Here is a 27,098-nt window from a genome sequence, read left to right on the forward strand (position 1 = left end):
CCTTTGCCTTCACAGCCTCTGCAGTAACAGGACAATGCTCTTTTGTGTCAAGTGGGCTGGACACCAACAAGTGAAACAGAGTCTAAAGGGGGCTCAAACCAAGGGTTATTCCCCCACTGGACCTAGGGAGGTGAGGAGTATTTTTATTACCCTCTCGGATGTAGAGGGCTTCTCTGATGGTTCAGTGGGTAAAGGATCTGCCTGCAATGCAGGAGACACGGGAGATGCAGGTTCAGTCCCTGATTCCCTGGAGTAGGAAAGGGCAACCCACTCTGGTATTCTTGCCTGAAAAATCCCGTCGACAGAGGAGCCTGGTGGGCTGCAGTCCAAAGCGTTGCAAAGCCTCGGACACGACTGAGCACACATGGGTGTAGAATACATCCAGACAGGACGTTCCTCTTGAGTCCTCCTTCCTCCTGCTGGTTACGCTCATCCTGCTCCGACCTACCTGCCTATCTTTCCTGCACAAGCTTTGCTGAAAGTCCCTGCTCTTTGCTAAAACACTGAGGATTTAAAGGTTCGAGCTGCTGTGGCTCTGGTGATTCTAGGAGATGGTCCCTGAGTTCTCCACTGATAAAGGGGAAACATTCTGTCTTGTCTTGCAGGTTTGATAGCATTGACCCTCACCAGACGCTGGATGCCTGGCACTTGGAGACCCAGCAGATGGAGTCCACCATGGCCTCCATTTCCGCGTCCGCCAGCTTGTTTGAAGTCACCGTCCCTGACTATAAGCAGCTGCGGCAGTGCAGGAAGGAGGCGTGCCGGCTGAAGGAGCTCTGGGACACGATTGGGTTGGTGACCTCCAGCATTCATGCCTGGGAGGCCACCAGGTGGAAGGATATCGACGTGGAGGCCATGGACTTGGAGTGCAAAAGGTTTGCCAGGAACATCCGGAACCTCGACAAGGAGGTCAGGGCCTGGGAGGCCTTCACAGGCCTGGAGAGCACCGTGCTGGACACCCTGACCTCCCTGAGGGCCGTGGCCGAGCTGCAGAACCCAGCCATCCGGGAGCGGCACTGGAGGCAGCTGATGCAGGCCACGGGCGTGACCTTCACCATGGATGAGGGCACCACCCTGGCCCACCTCCTGCAGCTGCAGCTGCACCACTTTGAGGACGAGGTCCGGGGCATTGTGGACAGAGCTGTGAAAGAGCTGAGCATGGAGAAGGTGCTGAAGGAGCTGCAGACCACCTGGGCTGGCATGGAATTCCAGTACGAGCCCCACCCACGGACCTGTGTGCCCCTGCTGCAGTCCGACGAGGACCTCATCGAGGTTCTGGAGGATAACCAGGTCCAGCTTCAGAACCTGATGGTGTCCAAGCACATTGCCTTCTTCCTGGAGGACGTGTCGGGCTGGCAGAAGAAGCTGTCCACCGCCGATGCCGTCATCTCCATCTGGTATGACGTGCAGCGCACATGGTCTCACCTAGAAAGCATATTCATCGGATCTGAAGATATCCGGGCTCAGCTGCCCCAGGTACCTGCTACAGAAACCCTGCTCCCTCTGTTCCCAACTCCCAGTCGAGGGACAGTCCCCCAGCCCCTGCATCCTCTACACCATTCCTTATCTGCCTCCCTGCCTTGGCTTCACCCAGGGGCATCTCCAACAATCATAGACCTTTCAAAACACCAAAAGCCAGGCATAGGAAAAGAGAGAAGGTAAAACGCCTGCCAGTCAGCTTGTTCTTGGGCTTCCCTGGTGGCTCAGTGGTAAAGAACCCGCCAGCCAAAGCAGGAGTCCCAGGAGATCTGGCTTCAATCCCTGGGTTGGGAAGATCCCCTGGAGGAGGAAATGGCAACCCACTCCAGTATTCTCACCTGGGAAATCCCATGGACAGAGAAGACTGGTGGGCTACAGTCCATGGGGTCTCAGAGTGGGACTCGACTTAGCAACTAAACAACAACAAACAGTTTGTTCTTAGATGGGTAGGAAAAAGAAAGGAGAACCTGGTTTAAAAAACAAAAGAAGTGTACCAGAGAAAGGAGGTCAGAAACAGGAGCTGCTCTTGTGTTGCTCTACACGTAATGACGGTGCGGGTACCGACTGGGAAGCCAGCATCATTTCCAGGCAAGCTGAGTTCCTGCTCTGCAGCAAGTATTCTGTAAACCTCCGGCCTGTGCCAGCAGGCTCAAACACTAGTCTTCAGCTAAGTGCTAAATGAGGAATTTCTCTAAGATATGCATTCTTCTCATTACTACCGTTCTAATTTGTTTGCCCCTTCTAATTGTCCTAATTAACGTACCCCCTCTCTCAGTGGACTCTAATTCATTTTAAAAAAGCATTTTAAAAAAGATGTTTGCAGACTTATTCCGTATCCCACTCCAGTATTCTGGCCTGGAAAATCCCATGGACAGAGGAGCCTGATGGGCTACAGTCCATGGGGTCGCAAAGAGTCAGACACGACTGAGCGAATAACGCTTCTATATCCCTCAGCACAGTGAGTTCTTTGCTTGCAAATTAGTTTGATTCCAAAATGTCACATGTTATCCAGACCTTGTTTCAGAGTTAAAGCACATTCTATCAAATCATTTTTCCAGCTCATCCCACAAAAACACATTTAGTATAATGATGCAGATTAAAGTTTGTACATCTGCAATGAAAAATAATAAAATAATTCCACTAAAGCTACTGTCATGAAACAAAATCAAATAAGCCAGATTTTATTCGTCTCCAACGCTAATGATTGAAGAAGGGCAGGTTTGATGAGAAGCAGGGGAGAATGTAGGTGGAGACTTTTGCAGGCATTTTAAAAGAGGCATTTGAGAATTTACAATAAAAAATAATAAATAATTCATATCATTAACTCCTCAGGTTTATGTGTAAAATGTGTAAATACATTTGTCTTCTTTGTAGTGACAATATGGTAACATAGACAACTCTGAAATACAACAAATCATCATGTTACACCCTAACTAGTAAATATTTTCATTCACTCTGAATATTTTCCACCTTTTGTTCACATATATACATGTTTTTACACAATTGCTCTCAGGGTAATTACAATTTTCCAGTCAGTTCTTTGCATTTCAAACATTTATGTCAGATATTTCTGATGCGTGTGCATGCTCAGTCCCTCAGTAATGTTCTGACTGTTTGTGACCCTATAGACTGTAGCCCGCCAGGTTGCTTTGTCCATGGGGTTCTCCAGGCAAGAATACCGGAGTGGATTGCCATTTCCTACTCCAGGGAATGTTCTTGAACCAGGGGTTGAATCCGTGTCTCTTATGTCAATTGCATTGGCAGATAGATTCTTCACCAGGAGTCACCTGGGAAGTCCCTTATCTCTGACCCTTCCTTTCTATTTGTTTATCTTATTTTTGGCTGTGCTGCGCCTTCACTGCTTTGCTTGTGCTTCCTCCAGTTGTGGTGCACAGGTCTCTCATTGTGGTGGCTTCTCTGGTTGCACACTATGGGCTCTAGGCATTTGGGCTCACAGGCTTGGTTGCCCCGAGGCACGTGGAATCTTCCTGGACCAGGGTTGAAACCCGTGTCCCCTGCAATGGCAGGCAGACTCCTATCCCACTGTACCACCAGGGAAATCTTCTGATGAGTCTATAATCTTAATAATTTTTCATTTTTGACTGGTGAAAGATACCTCACTTAAGGAATCGTAATTTGAGTCTTGATAGGAGAGAGGCATGGGTCACAGAGGTCCCAGCAGACTGGGGCCAGCAGCCCAGGCTTGAGTCCACCCTCTCAAGGACCTGAGGGAAGTTACTTGAACTCTCGGTGCCCTGGTTTTCTCATCTGTAAATTGAGACTAAGCCCAGTCCCTACATCCAGAAGTTCATTAAAGCTGAATGTTCAGCACATACCACTATGATTGTTGTTATGTAATCATAACCACACAAGCTCTCACCAGGTATCAGGTGTTGGGGTGAGGTGCTTTGCATTTAGTATTGTCTCAGTCATTTCAACAACACTGTGAGAGTGTGTGTATTTGGGGAAAATGATAATATTTAATTACTTTTGACATCACGGGCTTTCCCAGTGACTCAGATGGTCAAGTGTCCACCTGCCAATGCAGGAGACGTGAGTTTGATCCCTGAGTCAAGAAGATCCCTTGGAGAAGGGAATGGCTACCCATGCCAGTATTCTTGCCTGGAGGGTGCCTTGGACATAGAAACCTGGCAGGCCACAGTCCTTGGGGTCACAGAGATTTGGACATGACTGAGAAACTGATACTTTCACTTTCACTTTGACATCATAATAGCACCTTTGCTGCCAAAATGCTTACTTTGGTTATAGAAATTTTGCTTGGGCCCAGAAAGCACATAGGATCCACCATCTGCCTGACTTAGGAATTATGTAGTTTATGCCAACAATTCTCAAAGTGTGGTCTGATGACTTCTGGCAAGGGGTCCCTGAGACCTTTCCAGGGGATCCTCAAGGTCAAAGCTATATTAATAATAATACTAAAATGGCATTTGCTGTTTTCACTTGTTCTTCTATTAGCACACAGTGGAATTTTCCAGAGGCTACATGGTGTGATATCACAACACACTGGATGCAGAAGCTGGGAAGAGAATCTGTCTATCTTCTAAGTCAGGCATTAAAGAGATTTGGAAAAAAAAAAAAAAAATGCAATGATGCCACTTTTTCCTCTAAGTTATATTGTTTTGGAAAATATACTTATTTTGAATTAAAATATGTGTTATATTAACATAATGTGCTTATTACTGTAATTTTAAATGAATTGACAAATATTTTTTAACGTTTCTCAACTTTAGCTTCTAATGTAGAATATGCATTGATAGATATAATATTACCGAATAAATGAAAGCTCTTTGCACTCCCCAGTAAGTTTTACAAACATAAAGGGATTTTAAGACCAAAATGTGTGAGAACCACTGATTCAATCTAAAGGTATTTCCTCCTTTGGGCCTAATCTCTGTGTTATACAACCTAGGAGCGGTTTTCAAAAGCAGGCTTGGTACATGAGGGTAGCTTCTTGGAGTTGAAAGGAGTGGGGGTTAATTTTTTCCACACTTTAATTTGCAGGATTCTAAAAGATTTGAAGGCATCGACATAGACTTTAAAGAGTTAGCTTATGATGCTCGGAAAACGCCAAATGTAGTGGAAGCCACCAACAAGCCAGGTCTTTACGAAAAGCTGGAAGATATTCAGAGCAGGTGATGGCCGGTGTGCAGTTGCCTTTGTAATGGAGAGGCTTTGTCTCTCTTCGTCTCTCAAGTCCTTACCTTAGTTAACTGCCCGAGTGAGAGAGTGAACATGTGTATCTGGTCGGGTACCTTGATTTGCCTGTGTGCTTGGGTAATATGGGATATTGTTAGAGGTGTTTATTCTGATTGAAATGTACTAGTAGGGGTATACGCACATGCCCACAGATGTCCCATGTATACATCACTCCTGAGGGTAATCCACAAGTCACACTCGTTTGCATTTAGGTAACAGCCACATGCCTCTGGATCCTGGCAAACCTAACAAGGAAATTCTGTGTGCCCTCAGGCTGTGCCTGTGTGAGAAGGCCCTGGTGGAGTACCTGGACACCAAAAGGCTTGCCTTCCCCAGGTTTTACTTCCTCTCCTCTTCTGATCTTCTAGACATTCTTTCCAATGGCACAGCCCCTCAACAGGTAAGCAGGGAAGTGCTTGTAGAAAGTCAGAAGGATTGAGATGCTCCAGCAGGAGAGTTTCAAGTTCCCCATTATGCCCCATTAAGCAATGTATCCATTTGACCTATGTTGCCATCAGCACGGTCCCTAAGCTCATCTCTGGCTACCTGCTTTTTTTTTTTCCCCTTAAACCTTTCTAGGTAGCCCAGTTTCTTTCCAGTTGGATCTCTGTAGAGATTTGATTTTGATCTGTAGAGATCAAATTTTGATCTGTAGAGATCAAAATTTAAATTAAATTTTTGAAAATTTCTGTATGCTTGGATGCTTGCTTTATCTTTCTCTAACACATGATGAGGTTTTTGTTCCCTTTCTAAAAACTGGGGCTTTCACTATCTTGGAAATGTTTTCTTTCAGTATACTTTTGCATAATATTTCTTTTTTTTCTTAGTTTTTTTTTTTATGTGGACCATTTTAAAAGTCTTTATTGAATTTGTTATGATATCGCTTCTGTTTTACGTTTTGGTTTCTTGGCCATGAGGCATGTGGGATCTCAGCTCCCTGACCAGGGGTTGAACCCATACCACCTGCATTGGAAGGTAAAGTCTTAACCACTGGACCGCCTGAGGAGTCTCTACATGGTATTTCTATCCCGGTTATGTGGATAATTTTTTCCCTCTGATTCATCATATTTCCGTAGGTTGAGATTATTATCTTCATCTGTTCATACATTTTTGTACATACTTATACACTTCTTTCTCTCTCAGTCCTCTTCCTTGGCATTCTTCCATGTCCCTCAGATTTATCCACGTCCCTCAGATTTATCCACCATATTTAAGTTGTGTGTTTTTATTTGGTCCTTTTGTGTTGCTAACACTGTTAAAAACTACACTGTACCATTTATTTTCTTTATTTTTCTACCTCTACCAATTCTTCTTATCTTCTACCTCAAATTTTATAGAGTTCATGTTTCTTTCATTTAATTGAAAGCAAAACAAGGTGATATTTTTTCAACACTACTTCTGTTTCCTGTATTAAGCTTCTAATATATACAGATGCTTTTATTCTATTTCTTGAGTCTGGCTTTCTCCTTCTTTTAAGTTGTGGGATAATTTCACGGGTCTTGTGTTAATTGTTTGTTCTTGTATAAAGAAAAGTCTTTCTCTATCATTTGTTCCAAGTCCCTGGGTGGGGTCTCCTCCAGCACCTTCAGTTTACTTCAATACTCTTAGAATTTCTCCCGCCATCTCATAAGTGAGAGAGCTCATTGCCGTAAACGTAAGGGTTAAAACTCACAGTTTTCAGGAGGCCCCTGTATTTCAAAAAAGCTCTACCTGAGGCAGCTTCCTGTTTGTCATTTCTTCTCCACCTGCTGTTCTTCTCACTGCAGGACCACAGTATGGTTCTGTCTGGCACCCTCCTAGGATTACTGCCCAAGGCATCACTGCCTCCGTATCATGAGATGCCATGCTTGGGAGAAGCTCTGGCACAACCAGGCTTTCTGCCTGGTGTGAGTTTGCTGGCCCTTGATGTGGACCCTCCAGAGGCTGGTCTCCTGCCTCAAAGTGGTTCCTACATCTGAGTGACTTCTTCCACAGGCCATGGTCACCACTGCCCTTGATCCTCCAGATTTAGGCATGTTAGCAGCAGCAGCAGCATTCATCTGTAGACTCTCCTGTGCCTACCCTCCTGCAGCACAGTAGTGTTTTCTTAGGAAGAGGGCTTATGAATTAGTTATTGCTCCAGTCTGTTCCCATCCGTAGTAGATTAGGCAGAAATTACTCAAACCTTTGTGGCTTTGTTGGTTTGTAGTTAACGCGTGTTGCCCACTAGATCTATATTCCCTTTTATCCAGTCCAGCTAAATTCCATCTTCACATCTTCATCATTCCCTAGCTTCCTTCTAAACGTTTGGTACCCAACACTTTAATGGTTGTCACAGGGTAGCCCTTTAAGCAATACAATAATAATAAGTAGCTTCTAAGCAATAATCATAAGTGACTTCCTGGACATGCTCTCCACTTATAGGTTCAACGCCACCTTTCCAAACTCTTTGACAATATGGCCAAGATGCAGTTCCAACTGGACGCCAGTGAGAAGCCAACCAAGACCAGCCTTGGCATGTACAGCAAGGAAGGAGAATATGTGGCCTTCAGCGAGCCCTGTGACTGCAGTGGGCAGGTAACGCATGCCTTGCTCTCTCAAGTGTCTGCAGTCAAGCATCAGCCTTCAGAATGGCGATTGTGACCTTGGACCAGAACTGCTGTCTGTGCCTGGGGCCTGCCCAGTCCTCTGACTTGAACCGACATCAGAGCAGCTTCCAGCGCCCACTTTCCTCTCCCTGGGAAGGACACATGTCAATACCTGTATATCTTCCTCACTCAAAGTCCTGTGCAGAGAGCAATAAAATGCACATAAACAACTCCCTGAGTCAACAAGAAAAGGGTTTGGAAATGATTAGCGGCACCAGGAGACTTTAACATGACAAGCCCTGGGGCACCCCACTGGGGAATCTGGGTCACTGACACCTTCCCCGGGAGAAAATGTCCTTTGAAATCAACCATAAACCTGAGCGTTCACTTCTCTGTACACATACACCTCCTGCAGCCCTACCCTGTGGAGAGCCCACTGCCACCCTGCTCCAGAAGCTCCACATCTCCCCGGCACAGTTCAGGAAACACACAACACGACACCCTTCTCTTCTGAACCCCCCGACCCGTCTTTCACCATCTTCACTAAAGTAGACAAGTCTTTGTTCATTATCCTACTGCATTTTCCTCCTCTGCTTCTTTTTTCTCTTCTCTTTCTTTCCCTTCCATTTTCTCTGTGCTGTTCTCAGTCATGTCCCACTCTTCGCAACCCCAAGGACTGCAGCCCACCAGGCTTCTCTGTCCATGGGATTTCCCAGGTAAGAATACTGGAGTGGGTTGCCATTTCCTACTCCAGGGGATCTTCCTGACCCAGGGATCCAGCTCAAGCCTTTTGAGTCTCCTGCATTGGCAGGTCGGAGAAAGCAATGGCACCCTACTCCAGTACTCTTGCCTGGAAAATCCCATGGACGGAGGAGCCTGGTGGGCTGCAGTCCATGGGGTCACTAAGAGTCAGACACGACTAAGTGACTTCACTTTCACTTTTCACTTTCATGCATTGGAGAAGGAAATGGCAACCCACTCCATTGTTCTTGCCTGGAGAATCCCAGGGACAGGGGAGCCTGGTGGACTGCCATCTATGGGGTCACACAGAGTCGGACACAACTGAAGCGACTTAGCAGCAGCAGCAGCATTGGCAGGTGTACTCTTTACCATTAGTGCCACCTGGGAAGCCCCCGTTATCCTAAATATCCAAAGAAACATGGTCCCTGGGGTGCTAATCCAGTCCAGAGTAAAGCCTGGAGAAAAGATCTTCTTCAGAGTTCCACCTTCATCCAAATCCAAATAAAAAATCTCATTTTTATGAAAGGGACATTGGGGTTTGAGTCAAACCTTGGGTGTTCTTTCTGTAGACTCAGAAAGCATTTAGTTGGAAAATATAATCCATATGTACCGTGGACAAGGTCATGAGAATCCACTGACTTATTTACACCCCTGGGTCAGGAAGATCCCTTGTAGTAGGAAATGGCAACCCACTCCAGTTTTCTTGCTTGGGAAATCCCATGGACAGAGGAGCCTGGTGGGCTGCAGTCTTTGGGGTTATAGTCAGACAGTTCTGAGCATGCAAGCACAATCCAGATGAAGATTTCCCCCTAATCTCTGGTCAGTAGTCTTGTCTTCCCTAAACCTGCTCCTCTGCTCTGTGGGTCCCAGTGGGCACACCGCCCCCTCCCCCGTTGTTAATTGAGCTTCGGTCTCAACTACCATTGCCCTGCATTGCACAAACGAACAGTTTCTCTGTGCCTTCGGGCAACCATGTGGGGTTGCACATCTTGCCTGGGCTCATCTTCTTCAGTGCCTCTGTCTGAGTGGAAGAAAACGTGTGTCACTGAGCACATCTTCTTAGGAGCCCCAAGTCTAACCCCAAGCTCTTCTTCCAGGTAGAAATATGGCTGAACCACGTGCTGGCTCACATGAAGGCCACGGTGAGGCACGAGATGACAGAAGGTATAACCGCCTACGAAGAAAAGCCCAGGGAACAGTGGCTCTTTGACTACCCAGCTCAGGTATCCTCTGATCCATCCTCAGGCGCTCTCCTCCTCCATGGCCTCTGTCGGCCTCCTGGGGCTGCCAGGCTCACCCATGCTTCAGGGTCAGGAGAGGCTGGTCAGGAAGGGGTCAGCAGGAGGGACCAGGGAATTGTTAGCCACAATGCAATTCAGCGGTTACCTCGGGGCATTAAGGGTTGTCCATTTGACTCCATTAGCTGCATACAGCAGGGAGAAAACAGACAATTTAACTCACTGAGCCAGCTCTCTTTGTATATGCCAAGCTCCCTGCTGAGCACAGGAGACACCAGCAGGAAACAAGACAATGTAATCCCACTCTGATGGAGTTTACAGACTGGCGTGGAAGTCAGCCACCTAAAGATGAGACCTGGTGTGATGGTAAAGGAAAGTCGGGGTCCTCTGGGAGCTGGTTAATGGAGTCTGGGGATGACCCTCCTGAAGACATGATTCTAGGCTGAGGTTTGAAATAGGAGTTGGCAGGTGAAAGATAGAGGGAAGAGCACCCAAGTGTGGGAAAGAATGTGGACAAAGGCTCAGATGCAAGCAAGAGTCAATGTGTTCGAGGCATGAGTAACAGGTGGAGGGAGCAAGGGGCAGCAGATGGATTCAGGGGAGGAAACTGGGACACAGTTCTTATAGACCATGCATGGGAGTGATGTGATTCCAAGATATATCTAAGTCCTGTCCCAGGATCTCAGGAGGGTAATAAAAGAAAGAGGGGGAGCTAATGAGGTTACTTTTTAATGACCTTGGCTGCAATACACCACCCCTCCCTTCCCTGTTAATGTCTAGTATTGGGCTGGCCGAGAAGTTCCTTTGGGTTTTTCTGTAACATCCTACAGAAAAACCCAAACAAACTCTTTGGCCAACCCAATACTACTGCTGGTACATTTGGGGGTTACAGATATCTGGTGGTGATTGAAGCCATAGGAGTTAGGTAAGAGTGTGTAGACCAAGCTGAGGCTGCAGATCAAACCCACGAGCATCATCCAAAGGCTGCATAGGCAGAGAAACCAGGGCAGCAGAATGAGGAACAGTCCCTTTTCTGATGGAAGGAATACCTGGGAATGGCAATCACGGAAACTAAAACAGAAGGCGTTGATAGCAGGTAAGAGGTCAGTTATGCCACACACGTCTAAGAGGTCAAGCCAAGTAAAGAGGCTAAGGAACATCCATGACCATGGTGAGGCCATCTCAGTGAAGTGGTAGTGAAGAGATCACACTGCCGGTAGTTGAGAAGGGAGGAGAAGGCGGGAAATGTTGACAGTGAGTGTAGACAGAGCAGAGAAATAAGCCAGTGCTGCAGAAGGAAAGGAGCCTCCCAGGTGGCGCTAGTGGTAAAGAACCCACCTGCCAATGCAGGAGACATGAGTTCACTCCCTGGTCGGGAGGATCCCCTGGAGAAGGAGATGACAGCCCACTCCAGTATTCTTGCCTGGGAAATCCCACGGACAGAGGAACCTGGTGGGCTACAGGAGTCGCAAGTACAATTGCACATCACGTTCAGACCATTCTGACAAGATTACACTGCAGGAGGAACCTCTAAAAAAATCCAAACATGTCTAAATCCAAAGGCAAAAAGGAACAGGTAAATTCAAGAATAGAGCTTTTTACTACAACAGAATTCTCTGCTCCACGAAGTGAATAATTCCCACCAGGATTCCTTGTTTGCCTGAATCAGAATTTTGAGGCAAGAAAATGTGTTTCTTCCTGCATTCTGACAGATTCATCTAGAGCAGTGTCTCCTGAGCCAAGTGGGACCACAGAGGATCCATGTCTCTAAATTCTTCACCATGCAGAATCGAAATTATGCATTTTCCGTATTAAATCTTCTGTTTCTCAGCAAGCAGAAGAAAGGTTCATTTAAATCACTTTTTCCATTTATTTATTTTGAATCTCTGAAGAATACAAATCAAAGTGTTGTTGTTGTTTGGTTGCTCAGTCATGTCCAACTCTCTGCGACCCGATGGACCATAAGCCCACCAGGGTCCTTTGTCCATGGGATTTTTTAGGCAAGAACACTGGAGTGGATTGCCATTTCCTTCTCCAACAAATCAAAGTGACCACACTGAATTTCAGTGTCATCCTTCCTGAGCTGTGAAGAGTGGACCTTTTAAAGTTAGAGACACAGATGTAAGAATGGACATGTGGACACAGGGCAGGAAGGGGAGAGTGGGATGAATGGGGAGATGGGATTGCCATGGATACACTACCATGTGTGAAATAGGTAGCTAGTGGGAAGCTGCTGAATAGCACACGGAGCTCAGCCCTGTGCCCTGTGATGACCAAGATGGGTGGGACGTGGGGTCCAAGATGGAGGAGACATATGTATACATATAAACTGATGAATCACTTCGTTGTACAGCAGAGACCAACATGTGTTGTAAAGTAATCAGACTCCAATTTAAAGAAAGAGCAGGCTTTTCAAAGTTAAAAATTTGAAGAGATTTTTAAAGATATAGTGTAAGTACTATGGTCAAGAAAAAAATCTGCCACACATAATCAGCAGTGGCTCACTCAGCTAGAATACTCACTCAACTGTAAGGGTTTCCAGAAGAACAGAGCAAAGACTATCATTGAGATGTCCAATCAAGACTTTGTTATCCTCCCAGGCACAGGAAAGGTGCTGTGGCCTGAGAAGCAAAAACAGAAAGGTCAGTGTAGCAATTTCTAAAAGCTACTAACATTGACCTGAATGAGCCTTTAGCTGTTCTGAACCACATGGTGCATTTTTCAAGAGCAGAAAGGACTCTCCCCACTTGTGTTGTACCCACTTTTTATCTCCGAGGACTTAGAAGCACATGTTCAAGGGAACAGTGCTGGTGGAAGAGGGAGGGAAGGGATGTCCATCACCCACACAATTATATTCTCAGCCCCTGCTGTGTGACAGTGGGCTGGTTTGAGGGACAGTCCTGGTAATGGCTTTCCTAAGCAACTCTTGGTGCCATAGGTGGCTCTGACCTGCACCCAGATCTGGTGGACCACAGAGGTGGGCATGGCATTTGCAAGGCTGGAGGAAGGCTATGAGAATGCCATGAAGGACTATTACAAGAAGCAAGTGGCCCAGCTCAAAACCCTCATCACCATGCTCATTGGCCAGCTCTCCAAGGGGGACCGGCAGAAGATCATGACCATATGCACCATCGATGTCCATGCCCGGGACGTGGTGGCCAAGATGATTGCTCAGAAGGTGAGTCCCGGACTCTCAAGAGTACCACTCTTTGTGGGTAGCTATACCACAAGTATTGGGATTTGGGAGAAGCTCACATGTGGCCAAAACACAGGGCCTCCAAACTCTGCCCCAGTCGGGGATCTGGGAGAAGATCAAGGTGGCTGCTCCTACCTTAAAAACCCCAGCAAAACAGCATCATCCAAGTGGCTCGTGCTTTCTGTGCCATACCAGGCAGTGTGCTGCTCTCCTGAATTGTGCACAACACCTGAGCCCTGTGAATTCTGCAGCCATGGGGCCACCTCCTACCTGTTGAATCTTGTGATTTACCAACCTACTCTGCCACTCCCTCTCTAGGTAGATAACGCCCAGGCCTTCCTCTGGCTGTCCCAGCTAAGGCACCGATGGGATGACGAGGCCAAACACTGCTTCGCCAACATCTGTGATGCCCAGTTTCTATACTCCTATGAGTACCTGGGAAATACCCCTCGCCTGGTGATCACGCCCTTGACAGACAGGTGAGCACTAGCATCAGCCACTGACACAGGAGCCTTCTGCTGTCTGGCTCTCACCATCCACGGTCACTTGCCATTTGTCCGCAAGGCTGCAGGGCGAGGGCCAGACTTAACCCAACAGTTGTAACATAAACTGAAATGGCATAGGACAGAAGCCTGATCAGAGCAAACCCCAGAGCAAATCAGTGAGCCACGTTTGTTTGTTTTTAATTTATTTATTTGGCTGTCTTGGGTCTTAGTTGTGGCATGCAGGATCTCTCATTGTGGTGCACAGATTCTCTAGTTTTGGCACACAGGCTCTGGAGCACATGGGTTCAGTGGTTACGCCAGGCGGACCAATAGTCACTGGAAATGCAGAGATCACTAAAACTTAAACTCCAGTTTTGTTGAGGGAAATAAGACACATGTAGATAAAACTTTCAGAAGTATAAGGGGAAGGATTTCCCCGGTGGTCAAGTGGTTGGAACTCTGTGCTGTCAATGAAGGGGGCTCAGGTTTGACCCCTGATTGGGGAACTATGATGTTGCATGTTGCACTGCACGACCAAGAAAAACAAAAGTTTAAAAAAATCATGCTGAAGAAATGATGCTTTTGAACTGTGGTGTTGGAGAAGACTCTTGAGGATCCCTTGGACAGCAAAGTGATCAAATCAGTCAATCCTGAAGGAAATCAGTCCTGAATATTCATTTTAGGGACTGATGCCTCAGCTGAAGCTTTAATACTCTGCCACCTGATGATAAGAACTGACTCACTGGAAAAGACCCCAACGCTGGGAAAGATTGAAGGCGGGAGGAGAAGGGGATGACAGAGGATGAGATGGTTGGATGGCATCACTGACTCGATGGACATGAATTTAAACAAACTCAGGAAAACAGTGAAGGACAGGGAAGCCCGGCGTGCTGCAGTCCATGGGGTCACAAAGAGTTGGACGTGACTGAGCAACTGAACTTACTAAAATAAATAGCACAGGGAAATGTGCAAGGTCATAGTACAGAATAGGGCACGGAGCCACTCACTACAGACTTCCAAGTAAGTGACCTCTGAGCACAGAGGATCTCAGCCACTGCAGGAAGAAGAGGACCAGGAACACTCCAAGGAACACAGTATCTGATTTGGACCCTGAGGGGTGCGTAGGACTCTAGTAGGATTTCAGTTGGTTTTAGGATGACAGACAGGCTATCCATGAAATTGTACAGAAAGCTGTGCGTGTGTCACCTTTTCAATTGAAAAGGTACACTGTTGTTGTTCAGTCTCTCAGTCGTGTCTGACTCATTGTGACCCCAAGGACTGCAGCATGACAGGCTCCCCTGTCCTCCCCCATTCCCCGCAGTTTGCTCAAATTCATGTCCATTGAGTTGGTGATGCTATCTAACCAGCTCATCTTCTGTCACCCCCTTCTCCTTTTGCCATGAGTTGGATCTATAGCATCCATTAATTGTTAAAGTGGTCTGGGATGCCCCAAAGTTGAAGAGCTACGGATTAGCATTCCGGTTGGAATTTTGTGGGCAAAGATGTGGATGTGGGAAAATTTAAAGCATGTTCTTGGAAGAGGGACTTTGGGGGAAGTAGTCAGGAATGAGCCTGGTAAGATAGGAAAGAGTCTAACTGTGAAATGTGAAAATCATATTCTTTATCCAGTAAGGAGTGATCAACTATTGAAACTTTTTCATCAGAGGAGTAAAAAAGGATGAAAACTTGTAAAGATTCATCTGACAAAAGAATGTGGGCAAAGGACAGAAAGGACAGGGAGATAAGGTCATGATCCGTGTCAGAAATGGTATATTAATTCTGCAGAGATTTCTATAAATTCTGTTAAATGCTGGTGCCCTTTCCCCTTATAATTCCACTGAACATTAAATCTCTTCTTCTGCAAAAAGACCTGTGTATGTGAGTGACTGGCTCACCCAGAATAAGCAACCCGTAGGTAATGAAGACACGGTCGTAAATTGTGATGGTTAAAGTGGCCAAATAGAATCCGAGCCATCTTCTACTTAATTTTCTCTCTGCCTATTTTAAGTATTATCACCTGTATTCTGGCTAAATCCTCAGATATATTTCCAAATAACAATTAGTGAAATTGTAATCACTCTGCTCGCAGAACGAATAGGGGTGTGGGAACTTCAAAGTCACTGGAGGTCCCAGCATCATCCATAGAGGAAGACCTCCTGGTCCCTCTCCCCCCATGCTTTTCATTTTTGTAATTCATCTTCCACCCAGAGTCCCGCTCAAACCACTCATTTGTTTACTCTTGCATCTCTCTGTTTCATGGGAGCTTGTAGAGGTCACATCACTGTCTCCAGCTGCTCCCCACTACATTTAGACTAAAATATGAATTCCTTTTGGAACATCGTAATTCCTGCCAACCACCCTGAGGCCTCACAGCCTGCAGTCCAGCCACACTGGCCTCTTCTGTGTTCCTCGATCCCTTTAAGTTCATTTCAAGGTACAACCTTGAATATGTGTGGTCCCTTCTGTCTGGACTGCTCTTCCCCATGCTTTCTGCTCCGCTGTCGTCCTCTCATCCTTTCTTGTTCTGCTCTTCACTCTGAGAAGACCTTCCATGACCACTCTTTCTAAAAGACAACCTCTCCCACCTCTCAAACACAGACACACACACACACACACATACCCGTACACACACAAATAACATTAAGGATCCCCCCATTTATCCTCTCCCTAAGAGCTTCCCTACCTGCCATGCAGGAGACCCGGTTTGATTCCTGGGTCGGGAAGGTCCACTGGAGAAGGGATAGACTACCCACTCCAGTATTCTTGGGCTTCCCTTGTGGCTCAGCTGGTGAAGAATCCGCCTGCAGTGCAGCAGACCTGGGTTTGATCCCTAGGTTGGGAAGATCCCCTGGAGAAGGGAACGGCTACCCACTCCAGTGTTCTGGCCTGGAGAATTCCATGGACTGCATAGTGCATGGGGTCACAAAGAGTCAGACACTACTGAATGACTTTCACTTTCACTTTTCAGCATCTCCCACATTCTGAAATGAACTTACCTTCTGGCTTCTTGGCAACAGTACCCTTTGGAATGTAAACTTTTTCCTCTCAGAGATCTTTGTCTGTCTCATCTGTTGCTATTTTTACCAATATCTAGTAGATATTGAAGAGAAGGCGATGGCACCCCACTCCAGTACTCTTGCCTGGAAAATCCCATGGATGGAGGAGCCTGGTAGGCTGCAGTCCGTGGGGTCGCTAAGAGTCGGACACGACTGAGCGACTTCACTTTCACTTTTTACTTTCATGCATTGGAGAAGGAAATGGCAACCCACTCCAGTGTTCTTGCCTGGAGAATCCCAGGGATGGGGGAGCCTGGTGGGCTGCCGTCTATGGGGTCGCACAGAGTCGAACATGACTGAAGCAACTTAGCAGCAGCAGCAGCAGTAAATGAATGATAGTTCATTGTTGAAAACCCAGGCTGTAAGAATGACAGAATTGGGAAGAGGGGATTGACTCAAAGGAGGGGTCCACATGGGACTCCGTCTATGCCTTGGCTCCCAAAGAAGAAGCAGGTCCTATGCTCTCTCCTGCTCTCAGCTGGGCACCCACTCTGCTCCCTGCCCCAGCTGAAGACAGAAGGCAGACAGCGTCAGTTCAGGGGGAGAGGCAGATTTCTCTGTAGCTAGAACAGTAAAGGCAGCAGCAACTCTGAGGGTTCGGGTGTCTCAGGGGTTTTACTAGGGCTTCACTGGATCACAATCAGTTGGAGGGGCTCATTCGCTGTGGGTACAGGGAAAAGCTTTCCCACCTGGAGTTTCATTCACAGGGGACCCTCTCACATGTCTTTGCCTTTGTGGTGATTCTCAGCAAGACACCTGTTCTAAACAGGAAGGGCATCCGGAAGGGTGTTCTCTCTGACAGTGAGGTTTTTTTTGCCTGCCTTGGACTATGAGCTAATAGTTTGGGAATTTATATCACTCAGAGCAGAGAAATGAAGCTATTATATGTTTGAGCAACTTGATTAATGTCTGTCTCTAGCTTTGGACTCTATGTTCCACAAAAGCATTGACTTTGATTGGCTCACTGCTCCATAGTGCCCCAGGACTCAACATCATGTCCAGCAAATAACAGGCATTTGAGAAATATTCCTTGTGTAAAAGCAGTGAAATGATTTCTGAGACCTGGGTTGACGCATTCAGCTTCCCATACCAGAGTATTTCCTTCCTCTCCCCTGGCACATCAGACGTTATTCCAAGTAATAAAAAGTACACGACTTTCCTTTTTCCTGGGTCTTCACACCTGCCCATGAGTTGAAGGCGATGATTGCCTCTTTTGGAGTTAGAGATCTCTAGTACTCTAATGCTGAAGGAAATGGCAACCCACTCCAGTGTTCTTGCCTGGAGAATCCCAGGGACAGGGGAGCCTGGTGGGTTGCTGTCTATGGGGTCGCACAGCGACACGACTGAAGCGACTTAGCACAGCAGCAGTAGCAGTACTCTAATGCTGAATACCTCCTAGAGGGACGGGGTAAAGTTTGGACAATGAATTATTACCAAAATAGGCATTATTACCTCTCCTATGGAAGAATGCAAATAGGAACTTGATTTGCTGCAAAGATCAGTGAATACTGTACAGAGCTTGACCTTGTTCTGCACATGAGATGCTCTTCTACTGTGGAGTGCATACTTATACGGCAAATTCTATTTTCTCATTGACTTCCATTATTATCTCAAGAAATGTCTTGGCCAGAAAAAAAAAAAAATTGGCTTCCACCCAGAAAATCACATTTTAAAGAGCATTGAGTTTTTGCTGGTGTACTGCTTAAGTACATTTAATTCTCTCCTGCCAGAGGAATTAATCAAATGGACAATTGATCTGCACAGCCTCTGCACATTCATTAAAGGCACAACCACATTACTGTATGTCCGACTGATTATGCCTGTTTCTTCGGAACGTCCCACTGCCTGGATGGGACCAGAATGTATAAGTAGGTACAATGGCTCAGCCACTGTCCCAGGACTTGAACACAATGCTAAGTTGAAGGGCTAAATGGAGATCCTTTTTTATGCTGAACAAAAGCTGTTCTCCTAGGTTGCCTCTTCATCTTTGGAGGATCTCCCCCCGCTTCACTCCCCTTCCCTCACCTTCACACACAGCCCCCTACTGGAAGGATTGTCTTAGTCAACTGCTTATCCATTTGCAGAACCTCTTAATTTCTTAGGCACTAAGGCAAGTGGGTGAGATATAATTGATGCAAGAGTCTGAGGGTGATTTTCTGAATAGGCCACAATTACCAAAGTCATGGTCTTCCCAGATTGCACTAGTGGTAAAGAATCCATCTGCCAATGCAGGAGAAGCAAGAGACACAGTTTCCATCCCTGGGTCAGGAAGATCCCCTGGAGAAGGAAATGGCAACCCACTCCAGTATTCTTGCCTGGAAAATTCCATGGACAGAAGAACCTGGCAGGCTACAGTCCATAGGGTTGCAAAGAGTCAGACACGACTGAGCACACACACCCATAGCAAAATGATACCCTCTGTTTTCAAGTTTTTATTGAAACATAGTTGATTTACAGTGTAATATTAGTTTTGGGTATACAGCATAGTGATTCAATGTTTTTATAGATGATACTCCATTTAAAGTTATTGTAAAATATTGGGGGTGGGGTGGGAGGGAGGCTTAAGAGAGAGGGGATATATATACACATATAGCCGATTCATTTTGTTGTACAGCAGAAACTAACACAACGTTGTAAAGCAATTAGACTCCCATAAAGTAAATAAATAAATGTACTGTGGTTAGTCCCGCATTGCAGGCAGACTCTTTACCATCTGAGCCACCAGGGAAGCCCAAATAAATAAATACATTTTAAAAAAGTTGTTATGCAATATTGGTTCTATTCCCTTTGCTGTACATCACATCCTTGTATCTTATTTATTTTGTACATACCAGAGAGACACGTCTTAATCCCCTTCCACTATATTATTCCTCTCTTCAACCCTCTTCCCACTGATATCTGCTAGTTTGTTGTGTGTATCTGTCTGTTTTGTTATATTCATTCACTTTATTTTTTTGGATTCTACATAGAAGTGAAAATGTACAGTATTTGTCTTTCTCTGTTTGACTTAACTTCACTTAGCATTATACCCTCCAGTGCCATCCATGCTGTTGCAAATGGCAAAATTTCATTCTTTTGAAAACCTCTGCACCATGAAGGAAACCATCAGCAAAATGAAAAGACAGTGTACTGAGTGGGAAAAGATACTTCTAACCATCACCCTGTTCAAAGCTTTGAGTCTATCAAATTGCCTCAGCCTATCTGTTCTTCCTCTGTTTCCTCATTATGTTAACCCATCTATATGCTGTACTCTTTAAGGACTGCAGCTGTATTGCCAGTTGTAATATTTTTATAGCAAGGTATTATCTATTTGCATTTTCCTTTTTTTTTAAGCTCTTCCTTTCTTCTTTCAAATGAGCTTTAATCATTTTGTCAAGTCCCAAAATATAAATGATTAGGGTTTTAATTGGTGAGCCTTAAAACCTTCAAATTAATTTTGAAAAAATGGCCTCACATATTTACAACATGTGCTCTCTTTCTCTTTGTTCATACCTTTGTTAGGGGAAGCACACTGACGGAAACTGCCCACCCTGGCTAGGTACCATAGTAACCATTTGCATGAGTTGTTTTATGACAGGAAGTCCTGGCAAGGAACACAGAACTAATAAGCTACCACCAACCAAAAGTGTCCGGGAAAGGTCAAAAAGAGACACCACATGTCTGACCACCTCCCAGAATCCTCCTCACTGGCCTCCGTCTTGGCTGAACAAGGTGAGCACCACCAGGAAGGAACTCTGAGTGAGAATGACTGGCTAAGGACAACCCGGAAACTAATCCCATCACCATAAAACCCAAGGTTGTGAGTTGTGGCAGAGCAGTTCTCCTGGGTTCCCTCACCCTACTGCTCTCCACCTGGGTGCCCTTTCCCAATAAAATCTCTTGCTTTGTCAGCACATGTGTCTCCTCAGACAATTCATTTCCGAGTATTAGACAAGAGCCCAGTTTCGGGCCTGGAAGGGGTCCCCCTTCCTGCAACACCTTCAGCTGTGTTTCTTAGAAAAGTTTATAAATATCTTCGTATAGATTTGAGTGTTTCTTATGGTTACCTCTGCTGCTGCTGCTGCTGCTGCTGCTGTGTATCATTACCTCTAGGGAGTTTTAAATTTTTTATTCCTATATAAGGTTTTTTTTATTATATATATGTATATATAATGAAATATATATATTTAAAACAACTTATTGAGCTTTATTTTATGTCAAAAATTTTGCCCACCCAAGTGTATAATTCAATGATTGTTAGTAACTTTATCAAGTACTGTAAACATCACCATAAATCAATTGCAACATTTTTATGCTCCTCAATAAGATCCCTCATGGCCATTTATAGTTAATCCTCATTCCCACCCACAGTCCTGTGCAGTCACTAATCTATTTCTATCTCTATAAATTTGCCTATTTTGTACATTTCTTATAAATGGAATCTTACAGTGTGTTGTCTCTTGTGTCTGGCTTGTTTCATTTTATGTGATGTTTGGGGGTTTTTCCTTATAAAATATGTGTCAGTAATTTGTTACTTATTATCTCTGAACAATAATCCATTTTACAGATAATGACATATTTTGCCTATCCAGTTATCTTAGGTAATTTTTAGTTTGGGGCCATTACAAACAGTGTTTCTGTGAACATTTGCTTGCAAGTTTTTGCATGGACATATGTTTTAATTTCTCTTGGGTTAATACCTAGGAGAGGCGTTGTTGGGTGGTATGGCAGTTTTATGTTTAACTTTTTGATAAATTATTTTCTGAACTAACTTGATTGTCTTATATCCCCACCAGCAATGTGTGAGGCTTCCCATTTCTCCACATCCTTGACAACATTTATTATTATGTCTTATTATTGTAGCCATTCTAGTGGATGTGAAGTAGGATCTCATTTGAGTTTTAATTTGTATTTCTGTAATAATGATATTGAGCATATTTTCATGTGCTCATTGGCCATTTGTATATATTCTTTGGCATAATTTCTGTTCATATCTTTTGTCTATTGTTTGAGCTGTTTGTACTCTTACTAAGTTCTCAGACTTTTTTGTATATTCTGGATATATTGCATATGTGTTTGCAAGCATTTTATCCCAGCCTGTTGCTTATCTTTTCATTTTCTTCATGGCATCTTTTGAAGTGCAAATGTTGTTAATTTTGATGAATGAAATTAAGCAAAGATGTCTTAGTTATAACAGCAAAAGTATAGTCCATAAAAGAAAAACCTGAAAAACAGAATCTCATCAAAATTCAGTTGTGTATAGGAAAAAGTTGGTCTTTGTAAATTTATCTCCTATTCTACCCATCTACTGCCTTGCAGTAAAAATTCTTTAAAATTTTCCACCAAGGACCTCAGTCCTACAACTAGTAAAGCTTAATTCGGCCAAGAATTCAAAGGAGACTGGAAGCAGGTTCTTCCCCAAGAGGGTCCAGATAAGAGTCCAGTCAACTGGTTCCTTGATTTTGACCCTGTGAGACCATCAGTAGAGGAGCCACCTGGATTCCTATGTATAGAAATGAGATTATAAATGGGTGTTTTTTAAAAAGCCTCTTTGTGTGTGTGTATAGCAATAGGAAATGAATAAAATCAGCTGTGATTTCACCAACTCTAAGATTAGCCAAACCACATGGCTAGAATAGCCTCAAATCTATTCATAGCTGAAATCAAGATATAGCACCTTTGATAGTTTCTTTAATCTGCCATTTGAATGACTGTATCAAAAAAAAAAAAAAGGGAAAGCTACCTTTCCTGTATTTATTATCTTAACAGATAATACCTTGAAAGTGGATCAGCTTTCTACTTTCCAAGGCAATATCTTATCTCTTATCTCATCTTGTCCTCACAAGAGCCTGGTGGGTCAGATAAAAACAAAGCCGGTAGACATCACTTGCCCGAAGAAAGTAAAACCGACTTTAGCTCAGTACTAGGAAGGCCTTTCAAACAATTAGAACCAACCCACGGTGGAAGGGGCCAGCTTCTAAAATAATAAACCATGTCTTACTGGAAGACAAAGCTGCATGACAGTATTTGAAGGGTTTAATGGGACACAGAGTGGCATGGTTAAAGAGCCAAGCCTCTGAGATCTCTTCTAACATTAAAAATCTGTCTTCCAGATAAGCAATCAAACTAAATTAATGCATATTCATGTTGGGGTTAGTCAGTGATTCCTTGCCATTTTCATAATTGCAGTTGTTTTATTTTTGTTTATTTTTAAAGTTTGTTTTTCAACTGTGGACCATTTTTAAAGTCTTTATTGAATTTCTTACAATATCACTTCTGGTCTTTTTATGTTTCGGTGTTTTGGCCAAGAAACATGTAGGATCTCAACTCCCTGACCAGGGAACAAACTCACACCTTCTTGCTTTGAAAGGCAAAGTCTTAATCTACTGGACCACCAGGGAAGTCTCTGCAGTTGTTTTTGAGGCAGCAGATCTATCTAAATTCCTTTGTGCAAAGAAAATCCTGTATGATAGACCCCCAATGACACATTTTTTCAAAGGCACCAAAGTTTATTAACCTGGGTGGATTTCACAAAGGCTTTGTAGTAGAGGCAAGCTTTGAAGTTAGTATGTCTGACTCCTGAGTCCTTGCCTCGAACCACAACAGCGTGACCTACCCTCTCAGTAGGAAACAGGAGCAGATTGAAGCAGCGACTTAGACATTTAAAGAGATGGACAGTCTAATGAGACTGCAGACAGAATCTTGGAGGAGGAGTGTGTGTCCCAAAGAATAGGACATCCTGCTGGCTCAGTGGCCCAACTGTAATGCCAGTGCCCCCAACCCCTCCCAACACATACAGAGGAGAGGAATACTCTTTCCTTTCTTTGTGTTTTCCTCATGGCCCAAGCTAAAGGCCCACTGCCCCTGCCTTGGTTACTAGAACTCCTTAGACAGCCCACCTTCCCTCCCTTAACCTCAGTCTCTTTGCGTTGTGCGTGCCTGCTCAGTCATGTCCGACTCTTTGTGACCCCACAGACTGCAGCCCACCAGGTTCCTCTGTCCATGGGATTCTCCAGGCAAGAATACTGGAGTGGGTTGCCATTTCCTCCTCTAGGGGAATCTTCCCTACCCAGGGATCAAACCCATGTCTCCTATGTTTCCTGCATTGGTAGGTGGATTCTTTACCACTGAGCCATCTGGGAAACCCACAAATCTCAATCTATCCATCTGTGATTTAAGGGGTTTGGATTAGTTGATCTCAGAAATTCCTTCCAGCTCCAGAGTTCCTGTTATTATGGGCAATTATATATATAATTGCCCATAATATATATGAGCAATTGCATATATATATATATATATATATATATACATGCTGCTGCTAAGTTGCGTCAGTCGTGTCCAACTCTGTGCGACCCCATAGATGGCAGCCCACCAGGCTCCCCCGTCCCTGGGATTCTCCAGGCAAGAACACTGGAGTGGGTTGCCATTTCCTTCTCCAATGCATGAAAGTGAAAAGTGAAAGTGAAGTCACTCAGTTGTGTCCCATTGCCTTCTCTGATATATATATACACACATACACACACACATGTATGTATGTATTTTGGCATTTCCCCCCAAGTGCTTCTTCTAGAGATACTCAGAAGCTCAGTAGATGCTCAAAAGGAGATTGACACCCAGATCTGAGTATTTCTTTTGGGAGATTCTTGAGTTTCCTTGAGAATTCTGTTTTTGTGGAACCTTGTTCTTCTGGGCTCTCAGATTCCTTGAGAGCTTTGCTGCTGCAGCGAGATGAGGTCTGAGTTGCCCCCTAGCTGAGAAGAAGAGGCAGCCGTGGGACAGTAAAAGGTTGGGAGAGTTGGCTGGGGGCCAGGATTCCCCTGTCCAGGCAGTTGCCTTTCATCGTGGGGATACTCAGGGCTACAGCAGGCCCTCAAAGGTCTGGGTGAAGCCTCAGGAAGAAGCCTGAGACTGGCGAGATGGAAGGCCTTGGGGTCAGTGTGGAGGCAGAGCTCAGCCTGAGAGCACAGGTTTGGTTAAGGCTGCACATAGAACTCTGAGGATGTAGCTATCAGTGTTGGAGAGAAGCGTTGCCAAGTGATCACAGTGACTGAGGAAGGTGAGGTGGGACCTAGCTTTTCACCTTAACCCTGACTTGCCTTCCCTTGTGGCTCAGTAAAGAATCTGCCTGCAGTGCAGGAGGCTTGGGTTGGACCCCTGGGTCGGGAAGATTCCCTGGAGGGGAGAGCATGGCAACCCACTCCAGTACTCTTACCTGGAGAATCCCATGGGCAGAGGAGCCTGGCAGGCCACAGTCCATGGGGTCACAACGGGTCAGATATGACTCAGAAATGAACACTTTCACTTTCTGACTCACCTCACCTTCTGGCCCACCTCACAGATCAGGAGCTGTAGGGCTTCCCCCAAGGCTCAGTGGTAAAAAAAAATCTGCAGTGCTGAGGACATGAGCTCGACTCCTGGGTCGGGAAGATCCTCTGGAGAAAGAAATGACAACCCACTCCTGTATTCTTGCCTGGGGAATCCCGTGGACAGAGGAACCTGGAGGGCTACGGTCTATGAATTCACAAAGAGTTGGATGTGACTTGGTGACTAAACAACAACAGAATAACAACGTGATTCAGTTGCATGAGCCCAGGTCCCCAGGGGTTAAAGGCAGCCCGCCCATCCCCTCCTCACCCCATTACACAGGAGAACTCCAGGTAGAATAGCAATTCTGCATATTCTCTCCACCTGGGCAGACTGCCTTCCTGGGTTTCTTTGTCAAAGGCTGAAGTAGCTATGGGAATTTCACACTGAATTAAAGGAGAATTCAGGAACTTCAAAGCTTTTCAAAGCAATTTTGGTGGCAGTGGAGGTGCAGTCACCATCTGGTGAGAAAAGTGTTAAGTCAGAGATTCTGGTCAACTCTAGCATCAGATTCAGAACCAAAGAGTTCATTTCAGAGACACCCCTTTCCTCAGACAGCCCCACCCCCCATCTACACTGCAGGTTGAGAGCTTCTGTATTGATTTTCTAGGTATTAAAAAAGCCAATGCCACAGTTTTAAAAGCTCTGTTGAGATACAATTTACATGTCTTAAAGTAAGACACCCATTACAAGTGTACAAATCAATGACTTCTAGTGAATTCTTAGACTTGTGCAGCCGAGATCACAATTTAGCTTTAGAATATTGCTGCCACCCTGTTTGCAATCAGAGCTCACTCCCATCACCCTCCCTAGGCAGCCCCTGATGTGCTATCTCTGTGTCTTGTAGACATTTCGTAAATGGAATAGTATGGGATCTTTTGCATCTGACTTCCTTCATTTTAATGTTTTTAAGGTTCATGCATGTTGTATGTGTCAGTACTTGATTCCACTACTTTGTTAAATAGCATTCCATTGTGCAGATATATTGCATTTTGTTTATCCATTCATGGTTGATGGACACCTGAGTTATTTCCAGTTTCTTATTGTTACAAATATTGCTGCTTTGAACATTCCTGTGTAAGTCTTTGCAGGATCTTTTAGTTTGGGCATTTGAACTCTTAGGTGCAGCATGTGGGATCTAGCTCCCTGACCAGGGATGGAACTCGGGCGCCCTGCTTTGGGAGCATGGAGTCTTAGCCACTGGACCACCAGGGAATTCCCTTGTCATTAACTCTTGAGTCAGCTCTTTGAGGCTCAGGGGAGACCTGGGAGACTAAAGCAAAAGCCATTTATCTTAAAGGACAGGGACACAGGGACTTGTATGCACACGGTAGAAGGGACAAAGGATTGTTCGGGATCTCTTTATTAAGGCACGAAGTCCATTCATGAGGACTTCACCTTCATGACCTAATCATCTCCTGAAAACCCTGCCTCCTAATACCACAATCTTTGGGGAGTTAAGATATGGTCTCAACATATGGATTTAGCAGAGACACTAACATTCAGACCATAGTGCTAAGCAAGTGAGAATACCTCTTCACAAATGAACTTAAGAGTACTTGGGGTGGGGCAGTGGGAAGGACGGTGAGAAGTGAGCTAGAGAAATAAGCGAGGGGAAGGTCAAGACAGTCAGGAAGGTGCCATTTAGAAACCTCCTCCCACAGCACAGAGGGGAGCAGACTGGTGGGGTCTGGGCTTTCCTTTACAGAAGCTGTGTCAAGCCTCTTGTGGCCTTGAACCTCAGTCCTGTCTCACTAGGACCAACCTCCTCCACCTTTCTGTGTTTGGCAGGTGTTACATCACCCTCACCCAGGCCCTGCACCTGACCATGAGCGGGGCTCCAGCAGGACCTGCAGGCACAGGCAAGACAGAGACCACCAAGGACCTGGGCCGGGCTCTGGGCGTCATGGTCTACGTGTTTAACTGCTCCGAGCAGATGGATTACAAGGTACAGGCCCAGCCTTGGAGGGGCTGGGGCTAGGTGGTGGCCCAAACCATTGATCAGTTTTATCCATGCCGCTCTGGCCAAGCTCAGAGACGCAGACCAGGAGGTCTCTGCTTCTCCACAGGAGACATGGGGACCCTTGGCCCTGGGAGCTGAGTGACCTCCTGTTAAACCTCACCACCGTGGAATCCACTTCCTCTAATGAGCTCTGCAGCCACAGATGGGTGACTTACCCTCTGGGACCTTCCTTCCATCATTTGTAAAATGAGGAAGCTGAACATATGTCCAAAGGCCTAAATTCACTACTTGACCCAGAAGCACAGAAAGGCTC

At 45.3% G+C, this 27,098-nt stretch overlaps 1 protein-coding gene across 5 annotated transcripts in view; it reads left to right on the plus strand.

Annotated features, from left to right (window-relative positions):
- DNAH9 (dynein axonemal heavy chain 9) overlaps positions 1-27,098 on the plus strand; it is a 287,208-nt gene that overhangs the window by 78,796 nt on the left and 181,314 nt on the right. For 4 of the 5 annotated variants that reach the window (XM_070389508.1, XM_070389511.1, XM_070389509.1 and 1 more), the window contains exons 20-27: positions 606-1,476; positions 5,002-5,132; positions 5,470-5,596; positions 7,600-7,752; positions 9,602-9,727; positions 12,681-12,920; positions 13,257-13,417; positions 26,614-26,770. In XM_070389508.1, the coding sequence (XP_070245609.1) occupies positions 606-1,476; positions 5,002-5,132; positions 5,470-5,596; positions 7,600-7,752; positions 9,602-9,727; positions 12,681-12,920; positions 13,257-13,417; positions 26,614-26,770 (1,966 nt within the window). Of the gene's footprint in view, positions 1-605; positions 1,477-5,001; positions 5,133-5,469; positions 5,597-7,599; positions 7,753-9,601; positions 9,728-12,680; positions 12,921-13,256; positions 13,418-20,059; positions 20,191-26,613; positions 26,771-27,098 lie in introns of those variants that run through there. The other variant, XM_070389512.1, reaches the window with a different exon arrangement.

This window comes from Bos mutus, chromosome 19 (assembly GCF_027580195.1).
Source record: "Bos mutus isolate GX-2022 chromosome 19, NWIPB_WYAK_1.1, whole genome shotgun sequence".
Taxonomy (NCBI): domain Eukaryota; kingdom Metazoa; phylum Chordata; class Mammalia; order Artiodactyla; family Bovidae; genus Bos; species Bos mutus.